The 20,627-nt window shown below is 40.4% G+C and overlaps 1 protein-coding gene and 1 long non-coding RNA gene across 3 annotated transcripts in view; one reads left to right on the top strand and one right to left on the bottom strand.

Moving 5' to 3' along the window:
* Positions 1–4,157: 4,157 nt before the first annotated feature.
* Positions 4,158–20,627, bottom strand: part of c7.S (complement C7 S homeolog) — a 33,111-nt gene continuing 16,641 nt past the window's right edge. Inside the window, 10 exon segments of the mRNA NM_001091647.1 lie at positions 4,158–4,546; positions 6,988–7,172; positions 8,456–8,552; positions 9,782–9,973; positions 10,601–10,733; positions 12,018–12,105; positions 14,159–14,336; positions 15,142–15,370; positions 18,496–18,662; positions 20,107–20,220. Coding sequence (NP_001085116.1) covers positions 4,374–4,546; positions 6,988–7,172; positions 8,456–8,552; positions 9,782–9,973; positions 10,601–10,733; positions 12,018–12,105; positions 14,159–14,336; positions 15,142–15,370; positions 18,496–18,662; positions 20,107–20,220 — 1,556 coding nt within the window. The 3' untranslated portion in view covers positions 4,158–4,373.
* LOC108707304 lies at positions 7,081–8,949 on the top strand. 2 transcript variants are annotated; one of them, XR_005965124.1, is made up of 2 exons: positions 7,081–7,366; positions 8,438–8,949. It is a non-coding gene; the product is annotated as an uncharacterized LOC108707304 (long non-coding RNA). The 2 variants fall into 2 exon arrangements; XR_001934265.2 differs by having other exon boundaries at positions 8,621–8,949.

Raw genomic sequence — 20,627 nt, forward strand, 5'->3', positions numbered from 1 at the left:
GTGTCAGACTTTACAAATTTATACATTTATAATAAATTATCAATAAAGTGTTCTACCCAGTCGCTGAGACAAACCACAAGAAAAAAAACGCCCCTTCACTTTAATGCATTTAGAGAGAGAAAAATTAAAGTTGCGTAAACATTTTGTCACCTATTGACTTCAATATGTTTCACAAATTTTTTGCTGTGTAGGAAATTTTTCAGCAAAGCGAAACAGGACAAACTCATCACTAGAGTGTATTACTCACTGCACATTTAGGGGCAGATTTATCAAGGGTCGAATTGAAAATTTGAATTTTTAAATTAGAATTTCGCCTAGGGAATACTCTAAATTCGATTTGAGTTTAAAAAAAAATACAAAATTCGAATTTCAAAATGTATCATGTACTGTCCCTTTAAGAATTCAAATTCCTGCTGAATTGGTATTTTAGCCTATGGTGGACGGCCTACAATCAATTTGAAGTTGTTTGGTGGACTTTTTAAAATCAATTTTTAAAAAATAAAAATAAAAATTTGATTCAAAATTTGATTCGAGTTTGCGGGTCGATCCTATTCACCCGAATTTAAAAAATTCTATTTTTTTTATTTCTTTTTAATAAATTTCAATTGGTTGTTTTTTTTTCAAATTTCAAGTTTATGGGAGTTTTTATAAACTCCCATAAACTTTAAATTCGACCCTTGATAAATATGCCCCTTAGTTTGTCTTATGTAACAGTGAATGAAACCTTCTATATTTAAATGTGAGTGCTGAATATCTTTTAGCAAAGACTTTGCATTTACAGTATATACAGATATTAGAATAGTCATTTAAGAGAGGCACTTACTGACTGAGCTGCATTCCAATGTGCTACACGTGGGCCGTGATCCCCCACGGCCATTAGTTAAAGCAGAATTCGTACTTGGCTTCCACTGGTGCTCCGTCCTCTACGAATTCTGCTTTTTCAAGAATGGCATTAAACTTGAATTATAGATCATTATCCTTCTTTTTAGTATAAATTAGGGATGCACCAAATCCACTATTTTGTATTCGGCCGAACCCCCGAATCCTTTGCGAAAGATTCGGCCGAATACCAAACTGAATCCAAATCCTAATTTGCATATGCAAGGGAAGGGGAAAAACATTTATTACTTCCTTGTTTTGTGACAAATAGTCATGCGATTTCCCTCCCCGCCCCTAATTTGCATATTCCAATTAGGATTCGGATTCGGTTCGGCCGGGCAGAAGGATTGGCAGAATCCTGCTGAAAAAGGCGGAATCCTGGCCGAATCCCGAACCGAATCCTGGATTCGGTGCATCCCTAGTATAAATACATCATGTGTAAACCTAATGTAGCCTCCAAGCATTATTGTAGCTGTTGTACTGAGCAAAGCTGCCATGGTATTACTGGGGCTATGGAAACAAAGCTGGAAATTATTGTGAATTATTTTGCTGGAGACTAAAAACGGTGCATTGTTAAAAAGGTGATAAACTCCAGAATCTTATCCTTTTATTCCATCAGATTAATTGTTCCAAGCTCCGTGCTGTTGTGACCTTTACATGCAAATAGGTTCCTGTACTGTAGGCTTCCATTTATAGCAGAAATAAAGAATGAAATTACCGTGTTGAAGGGTATAATTCCACTTGGTTAAAAGGATCCTTAGTCAGTGCTCATTCTCCTGGAATTCTGTGCATTTGTTTCATGTACTTTGCTCTGATCCAGCAAGTTGGTATTATTGTCGGACTCTGTTCATATCAAGTTTAAAGTGAAATTACTATGAACAGTGAAAATTGCATTAAAGGGGACCCGTCACCCAAAAAAATTAATCCAAATCCTATTTTATCGTGTTAGTCAAGCAAAATTAACTTTAATTATACTGTAAAAATTATTTGTATCTTGTTTCCTTCAGTCTGGAAATTCATAATTATAACAAGCAGGCAGGAGCCATTTTGTGGACACTGTTATTAAGACAAGTCTTGTGTCATCTCAGAATCTTGTTTGTGCACCAGAATGGGGGACCTGATGTCCATCCCCATGTCCTGGTTACACAATTAAATGGTGAAGAGAACGGGGGAATGTGGGGAGAGCAGTGACATCTAGGAAGTGCTGAATGGAAAGTGAAAGTAATTGTCTGCCCCGCCTCTATGACTAAGGCATAGATTTATTTTTAAATGAGTTTACAACAGCTATGAATGCTTTAATAAAAAAAGAATTTGGATTTCATGTTTTATTTGAAAATGACTTTTAATATTCAGCTTTTTATGTCTGAGTGAAAGGTCCACTTTAAGCCATTAAATCTGAGATTATTCCATATTAACAAACTGTCTGCACATTCAGTTTTTTTCTCCTATAAATGCTCAGTACAATGCATTGGCAGGTTATTATTATGGCAGGTTATTTTAATTCTGACAAGGTAACATAAGGAGCTCGACTGAGCAGATTTTCATGAAGGAATAACTATTGATCAGATATGAAATTGCAAAACTGCAAAAATGTACTGTAATGTTTCTAAACTCCACCATAGCTATTGGAAAAATGTCCCTATGTAAAGGGCAGTATCTGCCATAGGCAGCATGTTGTCCATGGAAATAAATTGGCCGAGCTGGGTCAAGTGGTGCTTGTAGGCAGTGCAAGTAGCTCTCTTCGGCCACTCGTTGTCCCCCACTCACCACAATAGCCCATTTCCATTCCATTTGCAACCCTAGTCCCCCACACAAACCGCCCCTGTCCACACCACCCCCAGTACCCTGTCCACACCACCCAGTCCCACGAACCACTAAAGTCTTACACCACCTAAGTCCTGCACACCATTCAAATCCCCTCCCCCACATACTAGGCCATTTTGCTTCATAGAATAATTTTCGAAACAGAGAAAAAATTTGCGAAACACATAAATTTGCATAACACCCATTGGATTGAAATGGGTGTCCGAATAATTTTGAAGTGCGTAAATTTTATGCATGGCAGTTTTGACGTGCGACAATTTTTTATGTTGTGTCGGATTTTTTGTCTGTGATTTTTTTTTTTTTGACGCCATTTTGCCAAAACATTTGTGGGTGACGACACATGAAAATTCGCCGCAAATCCATACCTGTCGAATTTATTCGCCCATCACTAGTAGTCTTTCACTAGATTACACAGTTGTTTCTTATAATCATTTATTTTACTAATAGTGAATTCCTCAACCTAACATTTTCCATCTCACTGCAACTACAACAATGCTGTGAGTCACTGACAGATGTCACCTTGTATAACTGACTGATTCCGGTACAAGGCAACAATCTGAAATGTATACAGAATTAGTAAAATAATTGATTATAAGAAACAACTGTGTAATCTAGTGGAGGACTACTAGTGATGGGCGAATAAATTCAACAAATGCTGACAAAAATGTTAGGTTGAGATAGCACACTAAGTAAAGTTTAAAAATATCTAAGGAAAAGCCAATTTGTAAAAGGAAATAACTAATGATCCACTACAGTATGGGTGAATGTTTATACGGATAACAGCTCATTTCTAAAGGAAAAAGCCTTTGACTGCAAAAAAGGAGAATGAAGAATACAAGGCAATAAAAGGGGGGCCTAAGGCAATGGATTTGCTGGGAACACTCAGGGGCATATTTATCAAGGGTCGAATTTCGAATGTGAAAAACTTGAAATTTGAATTTAAAAAAACCAACCAAAATTAAGCCAAAGTTTTTTTTTTGGCCGCATAGGTCAGTTTCCGATCAAATAGGTCTGTATTCAGCTGAATTCGAATCATACGAATCAAAATAATAGCGCATCCCATCAAATTCGGATCAAAGTTTTTCCCCAAAAAAAAATTTGCTATTTCAAAGTCCACAATTGACTCCAAATAGGTTTTAGGAGGTCCCCCATAGACTGAAACAGCAATTTGGCAGGTTTTAGATGGCGAATGTTCGAAGTCGAGTACATGATAAATTTCGATATTCGAATTCTCTAACTTTTTTCACATTCAAATCGAATTTTGACTATTCCCTAGTCGAAGTACACAAAAAATTAGCTCGAAATTCGAATTTTTTGAATTCAACATTCACGTCGACCTTTGATAAATCTGCAAATCTGTGATAATGGTTTATAGAAGATTTGGGAATGGGGGAGAAAGCATGATTTCCATATTTTAGAGACCAAGGATATCATTAAAACCATTACAAGTATCATTAAAACTACATTTTATTGATAAAGGGATTAAAAAAAATCTACAAAAGGCACATGGCATCGCTTCAGCATCAGAATCTGTTTCCTTCCATAGAAACCTCTAATACTTCAGAGGCAATTTCCAAGCACGAATGGATTCCTGAGCGGAGCACTGCTGAGCTGCTGTGACATACTTTATGGCAGTACAATAAATGAACCATGAAACGCTGCGTTTTCCCTTATACATCACAAGGACTTAGGCTGACAACGATAGCATTCTCCCCTTGGCACTTGCGGATCCCGGCCTCGCATTCGCTCATGGTTTGCAGTTTGCCATCGACGTTGACACAAATGCTGATTCCTTCATTGCCACAAGTCTTGGCTTCTCTGCAGACACATTTGTTTGTCTGAACTGCAAACATTGAGAAAGGACGGTTTAGAGAGCAGACTAAATTAAGAACAAAAATCGACTTATTTTATAATAATCCATGTGCACAAATGGCTGAACCAAACGGAGGCAGAAGTCAATCACATGTGACACTTTAAGACGTCGCGGAACAGCTATGGGCCACTGAGGCAGTCGTAGACAATACCTCCCAACTGTCCCGTTTTTAGAGGGACAGTCCCTCTTTTGACAGCTCAACCTGCAGTCCCTCATTTGTACTGAAAAGTCCTGTTTTTCTCTGCACTGAACAGCTAGAAAAAGAAACAAAGTTTCTAACTTAATTGGCTTTTGGCAGAGAGCCCAGAACAGCCAGAGCAGAAGATAAGAAACATTTGTAACAATTTCTAGATAAGCAAATAAGTAATTGCAACAATATAAGATAACAGGTCCCTTGGGAAATGTTGGGGTAAGGGCACACCTGGAGATTCGGGGAGATTTAGTCGCCCGGCGACTTATTGCCTCTTCTTTGGAGCGACTAATCTCCCTGAACTGCTTCCCCATGACTTCCGCCTGCTTCAATGAAAAAACGCCTGCGGCATGGCACTCGCGGTGTCTTCCAAAGTTGCCTCACAAAGAAACTTCGGGCGACTTCGGAAAATGCCATACCGCAGTTGTTTTTTCATTGTAGCAGGCGGAAGGGGAAGCAGTTCGGGGAGATTAGTCGCCCCAAAGAAGAGGTGATTAGTCGCCGGGTGACTAAATCTCCCCGGATCTCACAGAGGGTCATTTATCAACACTGGGCAAATTTGCCCATGGGCAGTAACCCATGGCAACCAATCAAATTGCTGCATTTATTGTTCTACTTACAGCTGGCTTCAAAAAGCTAATCACTGATTGGTTGCTATAGGTAACTGCCCATAGGCAAATTTGCCCAGTGTTGATAAATGAGCCCCATTGTGTCCTTACCCTTAGACTCGCAGCTTAAAGGGCAATTCACCTTCATTAGCCAAACTGTAATAACTGAAAAAAAACACAGAAATATGTTCAAACTTTCACCACCTGGCAAATTTTATAAAATGAACATGGTAATTAGGGAGTGTGGCCACAAAAATGGGAGAGGACAAAAAATCTGCCACAATACGCCCGCCACCTTTTTGGTCCCTGTTTTTATTTCCAAAATGTTGGGAGGTATGTTGTAGACACTGTATAAAGTATGTGGCACTATTCACAGTTAGATTGACAATAGAAAAGCAGACATTTTCAGGAATTGCACTCACCTCATTTTCCTAAAATAGTTGTGCTATAAGTAGTTGCATCTGCTGCCTACTCATGGTATAAGGTGATGCTACAGGGCACTGGTTTCTGTGCAGTAATTATCTGTATTAATTACTTATCAGCCTTATAGTGTGACATTTCTATTCTATGTGTCCTGTATATTGTGAGTGGGTCCCTAAGCTCAGTGACAGCAGCACAGAGCATGTGCAGTGAATCAGCAGAAAAGAAGATGGGGAGCTACAGGGGCATCTTTGTAGACACAGATCTTTACTGCTAAAGGGCTGTGGTTGCTTGGGCTGATACAGAAGCACCAATCAATATTTCTACCTACCTCTTTTGTACAGTGTTAGTTTCATTTAAAGGACATGTCAACCCTTAAAACAAGATTTTATTCAGTAAAAAGCCTAATTGAATTAGTCACATACCTAGCATTCCAGTCCTTTTTACGTTAACAACAAAGGAGCTTTGTTGATTTAAGTGTCCTGCAGGTTTCCTCCACGATCTGCCACTCTCCCCCCTCCCTTCAGAATCAGCGCTGTTGCTTGGCGTTCTAAACATGCGCAGTTCCTCATTCACAATTTAGCACATGCGCAGTGCAGGGAAATCAGCGTCGGAAAAAAAACTTTGTGCCGGAGCAACACTGACCTCTGATGACACGCCTATCCATGCTATCCACCAATCTCGCAATAGCATTGGCGGTTGCTCTCTGCTCCCCCAGCTCCTTGCTCATATTTCTGCTGCTGACTGCAGGGAGCTTGGAAGAGAGCCAAAGTCTTTAACTACTTCACTGCTTCAGAGGGATAAAAGATCTATTGGTGTACAGAAACTCTTACCAGCGTTCGTTTCAGAGGATTGTAATTTTTTTTTTTAATAAAGTCTTTTTGAAAAGTTAACATCAATGAAGAAGTCAGGCGGGCGGGATTTTTGGTGCATGCACAATAAATCAAGAAAATGAATAGCATGGACAAAATGGCCGCGGGGTAAAAGCTTAGATCTATGAAGATAGAACGCGATGGTGCAGGGAACAGGAGCAGAATTTCTGTGCGCTAACAATGCGGTTCGGGTTGGGCAGAGGTAACATTTGCATTCATACAAAAAGTATAAAAATGGTTGACATGTCCTTTAAGGGGTGTAGCCCTTTACTGTGCTGGTACAAGTGGAAATATGCCCTTGGATAACCATGGATTACTTACCTTTACATTGTTCCCATGGATGACAAGAGTCACACGATCTTTCGGTGGCCACAGGGAACGCACACTTTGCGTCATTTGTGAGAGTGTATTTCCTTCCCAGGCACTGAAGGGCATGCATTTTACAGACAGTGAGTGCAACGTTTTTATTATTCCTCCCATCTACGGCACATACATCAAGTGATGCCCTATAAAAGAAACAAATACATTCGGCAAACGAGGATTTTATTTTATTTTTCTAATGCCTACTGGTTCATGAGAGTGATGATTATTGGCACTCTACCTTATCCCTTTAAAAACTATAAAAGAAGGCATGCAGCAAAGTGCACTTTCCATCTACAAATAACAAGTCTGAACTGAATGGTGACCAGCCCTGCAGTTGGTGAGTCATATAATTGGTGCAGCAATTCATGCTGATATTGTAAGTTATAGAAGTATCAAAATGTGCAAAAAGATATCCAGGACAATATGTAGATAGTTTTGAAGTCTGACCAAGTGGCTTCCAGTATGTTGGGTTGCCTCTGGATTACAGGAGAAGATGGAGTTGAACAGGAAGACTGAGGTGGGGCATTGCATGGTTCTATATGGCTACGCAATATGTTGGCGCTATATAAATACATGTTAAAGGGATACTGTCATGGGAAAAAACATTTTTTTTCAAAATGAATCAGTTAATAGTGCTGCTCCAGCAGAATTTTGCGCTGAAATCCATTTTCAAAAAGAGCAAACAGATTTTTATATATTCAATTTTGAAATCTGACACGGGGCTAGACATATTGTCAATTTCCCAGCTGCTCCAAGTCATGTGACTTGTGCTCTGAAAAACTTCAATCACTCTTTACTGCAAGTTGAAGTGATATCACCCCCTCCCTTTTCCCCCCCAGCAGCCAAACAAAAGAACAATGGGAAGGTAACCAGATAGCAGCTCCCTAACACAAGATAACAGCTCCCTGGTAGATCTATGAACAACACTCAATAGTAAAAACCAATGTCCCACTCAGAGACATTCAGTTACATTGAGAAGGAAAAACAGCAGCCTGCCAGAAAGCATTTCTCTCCTAAAGTGCAGGCACAAGTCACATGACCAGGGGCACCTGTAAAATTGACAAAATGTCTAGCCCCATGTCAAAATTCAAAATTGAATATAAAAAAATCTGTTTGCTCTTTTGAGAAATGGATTTCAGTGCAGAATTCTGCTGGAGTAGCACTATTAACTGGTGCGTTTTGAAAAAAACATGTTTTCCGATGACAGGATCCCTTTAATAATAAATAATAATAATAATTGTGACTCCTGCTAAGGCTCTTGGGTGCTCTGCTGCTTTATACAGTAGTAGAGTTGGAAATCTTATTTTTATGAACTAGTTTACACGCTTCATTCAGAAATGGAAGTACATTAATGGGATGTGGACATGTTTAATATGTCTCTTTTAATCTTTATTTTTATTGCCATCAGAAAGAAGGAAGACCATACCCGCACTCATAAGGCATTCTGCAAGAGCATTTCCCATCCTCAAATTTTTCCCACGGTTGGCACTGACTTCCAAGTGATTGGGCGGTTGTTGGCGTGGCTGAGAAAAAAGTAAATGCATGTATGTTATCTATCCAATAAAGCTTTTTCTTACATTATATTTTATAGGACTTTTTTGTCCAACAACAGCTGCCACCATAATCAACAAGAGATGGAGGACAGAAAGCTGGACCTCTGCTATTAATCAACCTGTAACTGAACTGCTTAGCATAAACTGCCGATTGCCGGATCAGTCCTAATGTCATGTGCCTCTGATGCCGCTGCTTTTCACTAGTCAACAGAGTAACAAAAATGTCAAGAGCTCTCAGAATCCCATTAATCCCATAATGTATAATAAACCTTACAATTCTAAAGTCTGCAGGCTGCAAAAATAATTGTACATTTGTATTAACGTGAATTTGATGGAGACAATAAAGATGGAGCGGCCTGACATTTCATTTGCTTATCTTCCCTACTGTGTGCGGATTTCGTTGCTAGGCTTCTCATTAATGGTAATAAGATTGAAGCGAGGGATAGTGTCGGACTAAATATGAGGCTCGTGCACTGTTTAGCAAACATCCTTGCAATAGAAAGTCAACACGGTGACCTTGAGCAAGCTTCTATTTTCTGTGCTGCTGCCATTCAATGCTTATTTGCTATCCGAAATTTTGAGTTTTTTAAGTAACGGTGGGGAAAAACAATTTTGCTCTGACTACTCTAGTGAACGTGAATGTGTGTGATTTCCAGACGGTTGTGTATAGGCTGAAAAGTCTTCACCTAGGTTGGGACCCCAAAAAACTCTATGCAACTTGAGCTGGCAATACACAAAGGGGCATATTTACCAAGGGTCAAATTTCCAATTTGAAAAACTTTGAAATTCTAATTCAAAATGACCAACCGAAATTAAGTCGAAGTTTTTTTTTTTTTGACCGAATAGGTCAGTTTTCGTTTGCATAGGTCCATAATCATACGAATTAATAGTGCATTCGATCGAATTTGAATCAAAGTTTTTTCCAAAACAAACTTAGATTTTTCAAAGTTCACCAATTGACTCCAAGTTGGTTCTAGGAGGTCCCCCATAGGCAATTCGGCAGGTTTAAGATAGTGAATAGTCAAAGTCACATTTTTAAAGAGACCATACATGATAAATTTCGAAATCTTAATTTTTTTAATTTTTTCAAATTCGAATCAAATTTGTACTATTTCCTAGTCGAAGAAAAAAAAAATCTTGAAATTCGAATTTTTCGAATTTGAAAATTCACAATATAGAACAGCGATTATGATACTTGCCTTTTGCCAAGCACTCTGCATTTTTGATGCTAGGTAACCAAGTCAGACTGGATGTGCATGAAATGGTATTTGGGCCTTCTAAATCCAACCCAAAAGCGCACGAAATAGTAATTTTATCTCCAATCTCATAGGACTCTTTCTCAGGAGCGACTAGTAAAATGCCCGGCAGGACAGGAGGTGAACACATAATTTCTGCGTGAATAAGCACAGGTATTGCAAGTATTAATGTGCAATGGTCAGTTAAAAACAGTAAAATTATTGTCACATTATAGATCCTAATAATTCAGGAGTTCAACATCTCATACCAAATGGGCAAACTGGTTCTTTCTTGTCCATTAAATACTGTCCAGGAAAACAGTTGCGGAAGCACAATTGCAAAAATTAGCAGGTTTGGGTAGAACATAACCAGATGTAGGGTTCATCTGTGTAGGTAAGTAAATTACATTATTGTATTTTTGTGGACCTACAAATGTTATACTTTGTGCAGTGGGCCGAGGGCTGAAGGTCCGACACCTCTGTAGAGATTCGTACAGTAGAGAAATAGGATTAATCTCTGGCTAAGGATGTTATATAGTATGTGGATGTGTGTATGCAGCGTACAAGATGGAATTTGATTTGATGCAAGAAATACTCTGGTTTTTCTAATTGGAGATAAGAGTCTATCACAAAATTTCACTCTGGGTCCTGTGACCCCATTGGCAAGACCTGAGACTCTGAAGGCATCTGTAGCTTCATAACAGATTGAGAGACCCCAGTTCCGTAGCCCTTTGTTTCCAAAAACAATGCTGGAAAATCACTAAGACCTTCTCTTATACTCACGCTGGCATTTCATCTGCCCAGCCTGCCATTTGAGGTCTTCTCCACATCTTGCCATTGAATCCCCAACCAGAGTGTATCCCAACTTGCATGTATATGCAATACTTCTTCCAGCAGGATAGGGTGGGTTAGCATCCTGGAAACAGAGCAATACACTCATGTCTAATTGTAGTCTTAAATTCATCACTGAACTTGAACTAATTTTTAGCAAATTTGGTTGACTACAAAGAAAAAAGTAAACCTGAAGGTTGCTCATAAGTATAAAAATGAGTATTTAAGATGGAATCAAGGTGGTAACAAACTTGTGAATCTAAATGACATGATGGCAGACATTACTGAGCCAGACCAGGCAGGAACCTGTGCTTGCTTGGGCTAGATAGAGAGGGTAGATTGGTATCAGCTCATGGTAGAGGGCAAGAGATTGCCAGGGTAGCTAGTAAGGCAGCCTGTGTCTTAATGTGGAGAGAGTGAGTATTAAGAGACCCCAGGCAAGCGTGCGCCAGTCAGAGAACTGGAGTGAGTAGGACATGGTTAGGGGGGAACCTAGTGGACCTGTAGTCAGACAGCTCAGGAAAAGCTCATACACTGCATATGGACACAACAGAGAAGGGGAGGAACAGTGTGTGGGAGAATAAACCCCTTTAATGACTTATGGCACTCTGCTAGTGTTCATCCACATGGCAGGGGTATCTGAGGCTTAAAGGAGAACTAAAGTTTAAATAAAGAAGTAGCTAGAAATGTTGTACATTATGTTTTGGGCATCTGTGCCAGCCAAAGGCAACCACAGCCCTTTAGCAGTAAAGATCGGTGTCTCCAAAGATGCCCCAGTAGCTCCCCATCTTCTTTTCTGCTGATTCACTGCACATGCTCTGTGCTGCTGTCACTTACTGAGCTTAGGGACCCACTCACAATATATAGTACACATAGAATAGAAATGTCACAATATAAGGCTGATTAGTAATTAATACAGATAATTACTACATGGCAGCACAGAAACCAGTGCAATTAGCATCAGAATTTAATAATCAGCAAACCTGTAGCATCAGCTTATATTACAGGGGAAGCTCATTTTCTGCTGGATAATTAGTGACGAGCCCTAAGCTTAGCTTCTCAACAGCTGCTCAGAGCCCACTGAGCATGTGAGTGTCACAGACACTTTCCAAGATGGTGACCCCCTGTGACAAGTTTGAAGTCCTGGATCATTGCTGCTATTGACAAGCTGAAACTTTAGCCTCGTGCAATAAGTTCACTATATAAAATATGGCATTTTTAGCCATATTCATTTTTAGGGTTTACTTCTCTTTAAGAGACTGAGTGATTGCAAGGTACGTAAGGAAGAAAACAAAAGCTTTACAAGCCCATGTGCCCCCACATCATTTAATGAAAGTAGTGAATACTGAATAGAACCATTGCACAATACCTGGACATATCCATTTTCCAGAAGAGGAGCAGGTGGGCAAAACTCTGTGGGAACTATAGAAATATCAAAGCAGTGCGGCTCGACGGTACTGCAGACAAAGACAACAGCATTATTGTTTTATATATATATATATATATACATGCAAAGCTACAGCTACGTGAAATAGTCTGCCTTAACATCAACAAATAACTGCTCCTAAATCCATGTGTGCAATGTCTACAGACCTGCAGCCAAATATTTATAAATCATTTTCTCAGCAACAATGAATAGTTATAGTCCCGTAATCCAGAATGCTCGGGTTAATCCTAATTGAAAAACAAGTGTAGCTCACCAAATGTTCTTAGAGGCTTGTCCCACGGGTTATCCTGTGCTGATATCCCAAATGAATCAATCCGTACAAAATATGTTTTGTAGGACAAATCCAAGGCAGTAAACTATTTTCTTTATAGGGGAGTGGATACACACAACGTGTTTCAGGTAGGGTTGCCACCTTTTCTAAAAACTTTTACCGGCCGGTGGAGGGGCGGGAACAAAAGGGGGCGGTCCGTGACACAAAAGGGGGTGGGGCCACATATTGTGCCACAAAACAGGGTGGGGCAACATTGTGCAATGACCAGAAGGCTGAAAAAAAGGTAAGTTCTGAGTGAATTGGGGGCAGGCTGAGGGCTTTTTTTAAGGGTATTACAAATTTACCGGCAACTACATTGCTGGTAAATTTGTAATACCGGCCCCGGCCTTGGCAGGTGTTTTACCGGCCGGGTGGCAACCCTAGTTTTGGGCAAGGTCCTTTATCACTTTACACTTGATAAAGGGCCTTGCCCGAAACATGTTGTGTGTATCCACTCCCCAATAAAGAAAATTGCAGTCAAGGTTTACTGCCTTGGATTAGTCCTACACAACATATTTTTTCCAGAATGCTCGGGACCTGGCAGATATTTCCGTAGTTTGTATCTTCATACCTGAAGTCTACTGTAATATCATGTAACTATTAAATAAACCCAACAGACTGATTTTGCTTCCAATAAAGATAAATTATATCTTAGTTTGATCGCATTATTTTGAGAAAAAGAAAATAATTTTTAAAAGTTTGGATAAAATGGAGTCTATGGGAGACAGCCTTTCCAGAGGTTTCTGGATAATGGGTTTCTGGATAACGGATCCCATACCTGTACTAGCAAAACATTACACATTGGTGTAGTGGTGTATAAACAGTGTTTTCTGATGATATTGTACGTTTAAGAACCACTAGACTTAAAGGGCATGTAAAGGCAAAACAATAAAATCCCATTTTTACTTTCTTTAATGAAAAAGAAACCTATCTCCAGTATACTTTAATCAAAAAATATGTACCGTTTTTATAAGAAACCTGACTGTATGCAGTGAAATTCTCCCTTCATTTACTGCTGTGGATAGGAATTGTCAGATGGTCCCTAACTGCTGAGCAGGGAAACAATCATACTTATGAACAGCAGGGGGAGCCCCCGCCTTACTTCCCAGCCATGCAGAACTCAAGCAGCTTTGTTTATGACGATGCCTTAGCAGCCCAGACCACACTGAGCATGTGCACAGTCTTAGTCTTGCAAAGATGTTTAACAAAAGTTACAAGATGGTGACCCCCTGTAGCCAACTTTGAAAGCATAAATTATTTGTTTGATTAGGCTTGTGGTGCAGTAAGTTCATGTTGATATTTAGTATACAAAATACAGAATTTCTAGCCTTATTCTATTTTAGACTTTACATGCCCTTTAAACATAATCAAACAGGACAGCTCAAGCTGCTATTCGTTGGTTTATAATCAGAAAATCAAAAGAAATGCTTTAATACAATGGGTTCTGGACTTTTCATTTTCACACCCCTGTTTAAGGTTTCTGAATTAATTTAGGTTTCCTTCCTTATAGCTCATAGAGGCCATGACAATGAAAATAGTGATGTATCAGTCATTGTGTTATAGTTCCAATACAGTAACAATAGCAAAGATATTCTAATTGTACCCAACTTACCTTCACGATTGGAATAAAACTTATATTGTGTCTAAATGGCACCAACTAACCAGGCTTTAGGGTTCTCCCTGTTACTGCTCTCCGTTCCACAGAGTGCGCACAACTGATTTATCTGAAACCGCTTATTGCAGGAGGACATACCGTAAGTGTTCCAGTTCCGAGTCTTCACACAGCTCACTGGCTATTGAATCTCCAATGCAATTCAGTCCACCTCCACTTGGTCTTGGGTTATTACAGACTCTGTTCCTAACTCGTCTCCTTGTTCCTTTCAGACAGGGGCTCCAAGAAGACCAGCAACTCCAACTGCCATCGACGACCGCTGCAAATGGAAGAACAGACATGTAAAACTATATTAAAATATGAAGATCCACCCAAATCTCTGTCCACTTTTTGTTACACCCAGCTCCTTGGGTGGTGGATCAATAATCAGGGACTGTACCCCTAAATAAGGATAAATGAAGAAATTCACATCTACAATGATACAATCCAAACAGAGAAACTTGTATTTTGTGTGCTTTGGGTAAATCAGGTGCAGCAGCCCAATGTTTTTTCAGCATCCACAGTTATGTTCACAATCTTGGAGACAACTCTCTATTTGTGAGTAATAAAAAAAAGGGAAATTGGGTGCAAATTATTCACCTTGCATAATGCACTTGCTTTATAAATATGCCCTGAATTACCTTCCCACTGACCCTTATTCACCATTAGGTGCTCCTAGCCTCAACACAGGCTTTACTTACCCCTCTGTGCAGATTCTGTCCAGTGGAGTTCATGGGCGCCATCTTCTTCGCTTCTGTAATCTTCAGAATGAGACCGGCGGAGCGGCTCATGCGAAGTTGGAGCAATTTTATATTTCGCGTCAACTGTGCATGTGCCAATACTTACGAAAATTGCCGAATTGCTGGTCTTATTCTGAAGATTACCGAAGCAGCTGAAGATGGCTGCCGTGAACTCTGCTGGTCAGAATCTGCATGAAGGGGTAAGTAATGAGTTAGGGGCATTTAAATTGAATTTAAAGCATGAATCCTGCGCATACTGAATAGCTCTCTGCGCTGGCAAATTACACAGACATAAACAAATTCATGTTAATGTGTGTGTGAGAGAGAAGATGTTGTTGAACATACCTGGATCTCCCTCAGCCAGAATTCCGTATTGACACGCAGGCCCATATGTGTAGGGTTTGCAGTAGCACACGCACTGTGTCCCTTCCACGCCGGGGACGCCTTTGTTCTTGCACGGTTTGCACCGGCAGGGGCTCTCTTCGTTTATGTACTGCTCTATGGCTATTTTCAGGTAATGCTTTTTCACTGAGGCACAGGGCACTTCTTTCACCAGTTCATACAGAGGAGTTGTCTGCAGATCATTAACACACATCAAATCTTTATAATTAAGGTGCTCTGTGCAACAAAATCTGCAGTTAAAGATAATAACAGGGCAGCAGTAATATTGCGCTAGGGGGGCCTGGGTGCAGGACGTGAAACCTGCCCCCTCTCCAGACGCAATCTTTATTACAGATTTGGGCACACACAAGGGGGGTGCGTGGGTATGATTCCACCAGACGGTAGTTCCACCACAGCAGGGCAGGAGTAAGGTAATGGTGACCCCACAGCAAAGCAGCAATGCATTGTACTGGGAGTTGCAGCCCAATAACAGCTACAGGACATAATTGATGAATGTACTGAAAATATATAATGTAAATTATACATAATAATATCTCCTTGGTATTTTTATCAACATGCTTTCCAAAGGGGTCCCTCTGATCAGGGGGTATTCTGTCCTGTGACTGCCACAAGGCTGTTCCTGTGATGCCTTCCTCCTAGGGGTGGCCACATCTTTTTAATAAATTCAGCTCTTACCAGGAGCAGTTTTTTGCTGATGGGGCATCAGCAGATGTTTTTGGCCATATCTATATAATTTCTGGCTCACCTTTTATGCCCAATGACACCTCAACCCTGCCCACTTTTTCCTATCCACACCCCTTATTCCGCTCCGGAGGCTGAGGGTATAAATACAGGTGACTCACGATCTGACTGGGGTAAGTGTTCAATATAGGGTAGAGACCCTTTCCATGACCATCAGCCTCCAATAATAAATTCATAGAGATCAGCAAACCTCTATGTACTTACTGCAAATTGCCCTTCGCGTTTCAACCAAAAGCGGTTTTCATCGGGGCAAAAATACAACACAAAGACCCATTTTTGCCCCTGATGAAGACCGCTTTTGGTCAAAACGCGTAGGGCAATTTACAATTACCACGTAACTATTGTTGCAAATAAAAGCCTTTTTGTTCTTCCATTAAAGAGCAATCCTTTTCTTTATTTTGTGTATTTCTATATTGGAGACTTCTAATGGGCAGCCTCCTTAGGATTGGCACCTCGCATTTAACATTTTGGAGTGTGTGCGCCTTCTAGCAATTTTTTAATTACTTCTATGTACTTCGTTGTAACTATGTAGAGCAATGTGCAAAGTGACAGTTTGGCAGTCACCTGTACATTGGGGGGGGGGCGAGGACAGTTTGGTAAGAGCTGAGTGAGCAGACGTGGGCAGAATGGTGAGCATACGGACAGCATATATTCACATGGAAATCATTCATCATGCAGAAAGGTCATTCCTGGATAAGTCACATCCTCAATGACTTTTTTTCTGTCCAATCTTCCCAGATGCCAAAGCTTTTTAAGAAGAAACGGCCGGCAAAGTAGCGGATGGCAAATTGTAAGTCCTTACAAAGGCCAAGGAAACAGAGGGCAGCCAGGGATTGCATAATACGGAGTTAACTCTTTCCTCTATTTCTATATTTAAGGGGGTAATACAGCTTTAAATTAACTTTTAATATGATGCAGACAGTGTTGTTCTGGGACTATTTGCAACTGGTCTTCATTTCTTTATTTTTTGAGTTTTTTGTCAATTTTTTAGATATTTGTGCAGTGGCAGTTTGTTATTTCAGTAGCTATCTGTTTGCTAAGGCACAATTAACCCTAACAACCGGGTAGTGGTTTCAATGAGAGGCTGGACAATTTTGTGTGCAACCCATGAATGTGTGCACATATATACACCCAGATTACACGTGATTACCAACCCTCCCAAATAGCTATTAAAATGGTGTTTAATCTTAAAGTTAACTTGTAGTATGTTATAGAATGGCTAATTCTAAGCAACTTTTCAACTGGTTTTCATTATTTATTGTTTTTTTTTTTTTTTTTTTAAATATTTGCCTTCTGCTTCTGACCCAATTAAAAAAAACAAATGCTCTGTAAGGCTACACATTTATTGTTATTGAGTTATTACTCGTTTTCTATTGAGGCCATGTCCCAATCATATTCCAGTCTCTTATTCAAATCAGTGCACGGTTGCTAGGGTAATTTGGACCCTTGCAACCAGCTTGCTGAAGCTGTAAACTGCAGAGCTGCTGAATAAAAAGCTAAATAACTCAAAAACCACAAATAATAAAAAATAAAAACAAATTGCAAATTGTCTCAGAATATCACTCTCTTTATCATACTAAAAGTTAATTTAAAAGTGAACAACCTTTTTATTATCTGCCCAAGGGAGACATCTGCTGTTCAGTGTGCATCTAAATGCTTACAAGAAGCAGTTGTGGTTGTACCCGCATAGCCAGGGAAGCAACAAGCATGGTGCCCAGCATACTGAACCCTGCTGTTCACACACAATAGCAACCATATAGTCTATACTAAAAGGCTACTGTTACACAGGGAGTTTTTCTTGGTGACTGCAGGGTGCCGGGTTCCCTTGCTCCTGAGAGCAGGGGCGTAACTACAGAGAAAGCAAACCCTGCAGTTGCAGGGGAGCCCAGAAGGTACTGGGAGCCCCATTAGGTCTTAACTAATGAGCAATTTTAACATATACTGGTAAAACAGGGCATCCTTGACATATGTTTGGGGCCCTAAAATTAATTGGCTGTGGGGCCCAGAATCATTAGTTACACCACTGAGCACTGTATTCTACACTTTTCCCCAGATGCACCATTAAAGTCCTCCTGCACTTGGGGGTGCCAAAAGTTATGCACCCCCAAGTCATCGTATGTACTTACCTGAAACCCCAGGCCGGTGCTCCTATCAGCAGAAAACTGCACCGGCCCAGTATTATTCCAGCGAGCACCACGGAGCGATCGTCTTACAGCTTCTTCTAATTTCCTGGGGCAGATGCATGCGCAGTAGAATGAAAAGTTCAGCGTTTCGCCGGTACTGAGCATGCGCAGCCACGAGAAAACAGAAGAAGCCGGAAGACACTCGCTCCGTGGTGCTCGCTGGAAGAATCCCGAGCCGGTGCAGTTTTCTCCTAATAGGTGCACCGGCCTGGGGTTTCAGGTAAGTACATGCGATGCCTAACTTATGGCACCCCCAAGTAAAACGACCTTTCCTTCTCCTTTAAAGGCACTGCAGTTGGATGCAAGCACAGACCTACGCCTCTCATTCATTTCAAATCATCCATGCTGAGTGAGAAGCAAAACAAATACACACCTTGTGCTTGATAACACTCGGAAGATTAGACACAGATCCAGCCCAGGCAGCATAGCGGTTCTCATTTGACAGTGGATTATCTAGAGAGAAGTAGCTGAGCCCAGCAACGAATTTTGCTTCTCCTCCCTGCACAAACACATCGCCGCGCACCTCTCTGTCTGTGGATCCTATACATGATATTAACATGGAAACAAATAGAATGCGTGAGACACAACAGGGAGGACTGATAAATGGTCAGTGTTTAATAAGTGCTCCATCTGAAACTGATTTAAGCAGTAGTGATTGCTTGCGCTTTTACTTGCCACTGCCCCGGTGTGCAGGGTACCAGTCTGTGTACAAATCAAAGATTCTGGGGCAGTAGAGCTTAGGGCAGGGGTCCCCAACATGTTTTACCTGTGAGCAAAATTCAGATGTAAAAAGAGTTGGGGAGCACCACAAGCATAAGTTCCTGTGGGTGCACTGCCAAATACAGACTGTGATTGGCTATTTGGTAGCCCCTATGTGGACTGGCAGCCTACAGGAGACTCTGTTTGGCAGTGCACCTGGTTTATATACAACCAAAACTTGCATCCAAGCCTGGAATTCAAAAATAAGCTCCTGCTTTGAGGTCACTGGGAGCAACATCCAAGGGGTTGGGGAGCAACATGTTACTCACAAGCTACTGGTTGGGGATCACTGATTTAGGGCAATGGCACACCATGGTACACAAGGGAATTTTAAGTTAATTGAATTGTTTTTTGTTGGAGCCTAAAGCAGCCTGAAACAACGTTAATGTAATTTGGCATGTTGGTTTTTGTCAGGTCATTGTAGACTAAAAAAACACATATGTGCCCATTTCCAGGCTACAGTTACTCTTAAAATTTTAAATGTAAGTCTGTGGGAGGGGTCTGTATGGTGTTTAATTTTCTGGCTACAAAAAAAACACAGTGTTTAAAGCACCTAAAGCAGTTCTGTGTGCCACTGCAGCAACATTTCGATTGTATACGTGTGAGAGTGTTACTTCTTGTAAGTGTTATCATTACTCCTTGGGGTGTTATAATTTCTCATTGGAGGTGCTGTCATTTCTCCTTTGGGGTGTTATCATTATTCCTTGGGAGGTGTTATAATTATTCCTTGGGGGTGTTATCATGTCTCGTTGGAGGTGTTATCAGTATTCCTTGGGGTGTTATCATTACTACTTGGAGGTGTTATCATTTCTTCTTAGGGGTGCTATCATTTCTCCTTGGGTGTGCTATCATTACTCCTTAGGGGTGCTATCATTTCTCCTTGGAGTTGTTATCATTAATCCTTAGGGGTGCTATAATTTCTCCTTGGGGTGTTATCATTGCTTCTTAGGGGTGCTATCATTTCTCCTTGGGGGTGCTATCATTACTCCTTAGGAGTGCTATCATTTCTCCTTGGGGTGCTATCATTACTCCTTAGGGGTGGTATCATTTCTCCTTGGAGCTATCATTTCTATGATTTAGTTTAAGGAATGTAGTTATTTATTTATTGCCTTAAATGTATATCTTGACCAAAGAAACTTCTTTACAGCAAGCATACAATGAGGCATGTGTGAGGCTAGTTGTGGCTTAATCTGGGTGACCAATAAACTGTTAATTCAGTCCTTACCTGATGATTGTCGAATGACTTCATTTAATGCCTTGCATTCCTTTGATGAGTATTTAACAAAGATGAAATTTTTACTGCTTGATGTACATGACTGCATATCTGTTTTGGTGACACCTAGGCAGAAAAAAAACAGAAGATGCAAATGTTTGAAAGATTCTGGTAAAGAATATGTTCTGAAATAAATATGGAACAACAACAAAAACTGTAAAGACAATAATTTGTATGTTATTGTCTTCAGATTGTCCATGGTGAGTACCTAGGAACACAACTGCCCCATTGTCGTGGCAAAGACCAAAATTTCCATTCCCCACCATGGATTTCTTTCAGATCATGTGAATGGAAAGTGCCTATAGTTCGCCAAATTAGCCCATGAAGGATAACCATGGGCAGGATTGTGGGTGCTTAGCACTGCTTTGTTGTAGAACTGGAGTCCTGGCTTCAATTCCAGCCAAAATACTTAGTGCCACTTGGTCAGGAATGATGTATAATCTTTTACAGCTCTGTATATACTAAACCTAATA

Source organism: Xenopus laevis, chromosome 1S, assembly GCF_017654675.1.
Source record: "Xenopus laevis strain J_2021 chromosome 1S, Xenopus_laevis_v10.1, whole genome shotgun sequence".
NCBI lineage: Eukaryota > Metazoa > Chordata > Amphibia > Anura > Pipidae > Xenopus > Xenopus laevis.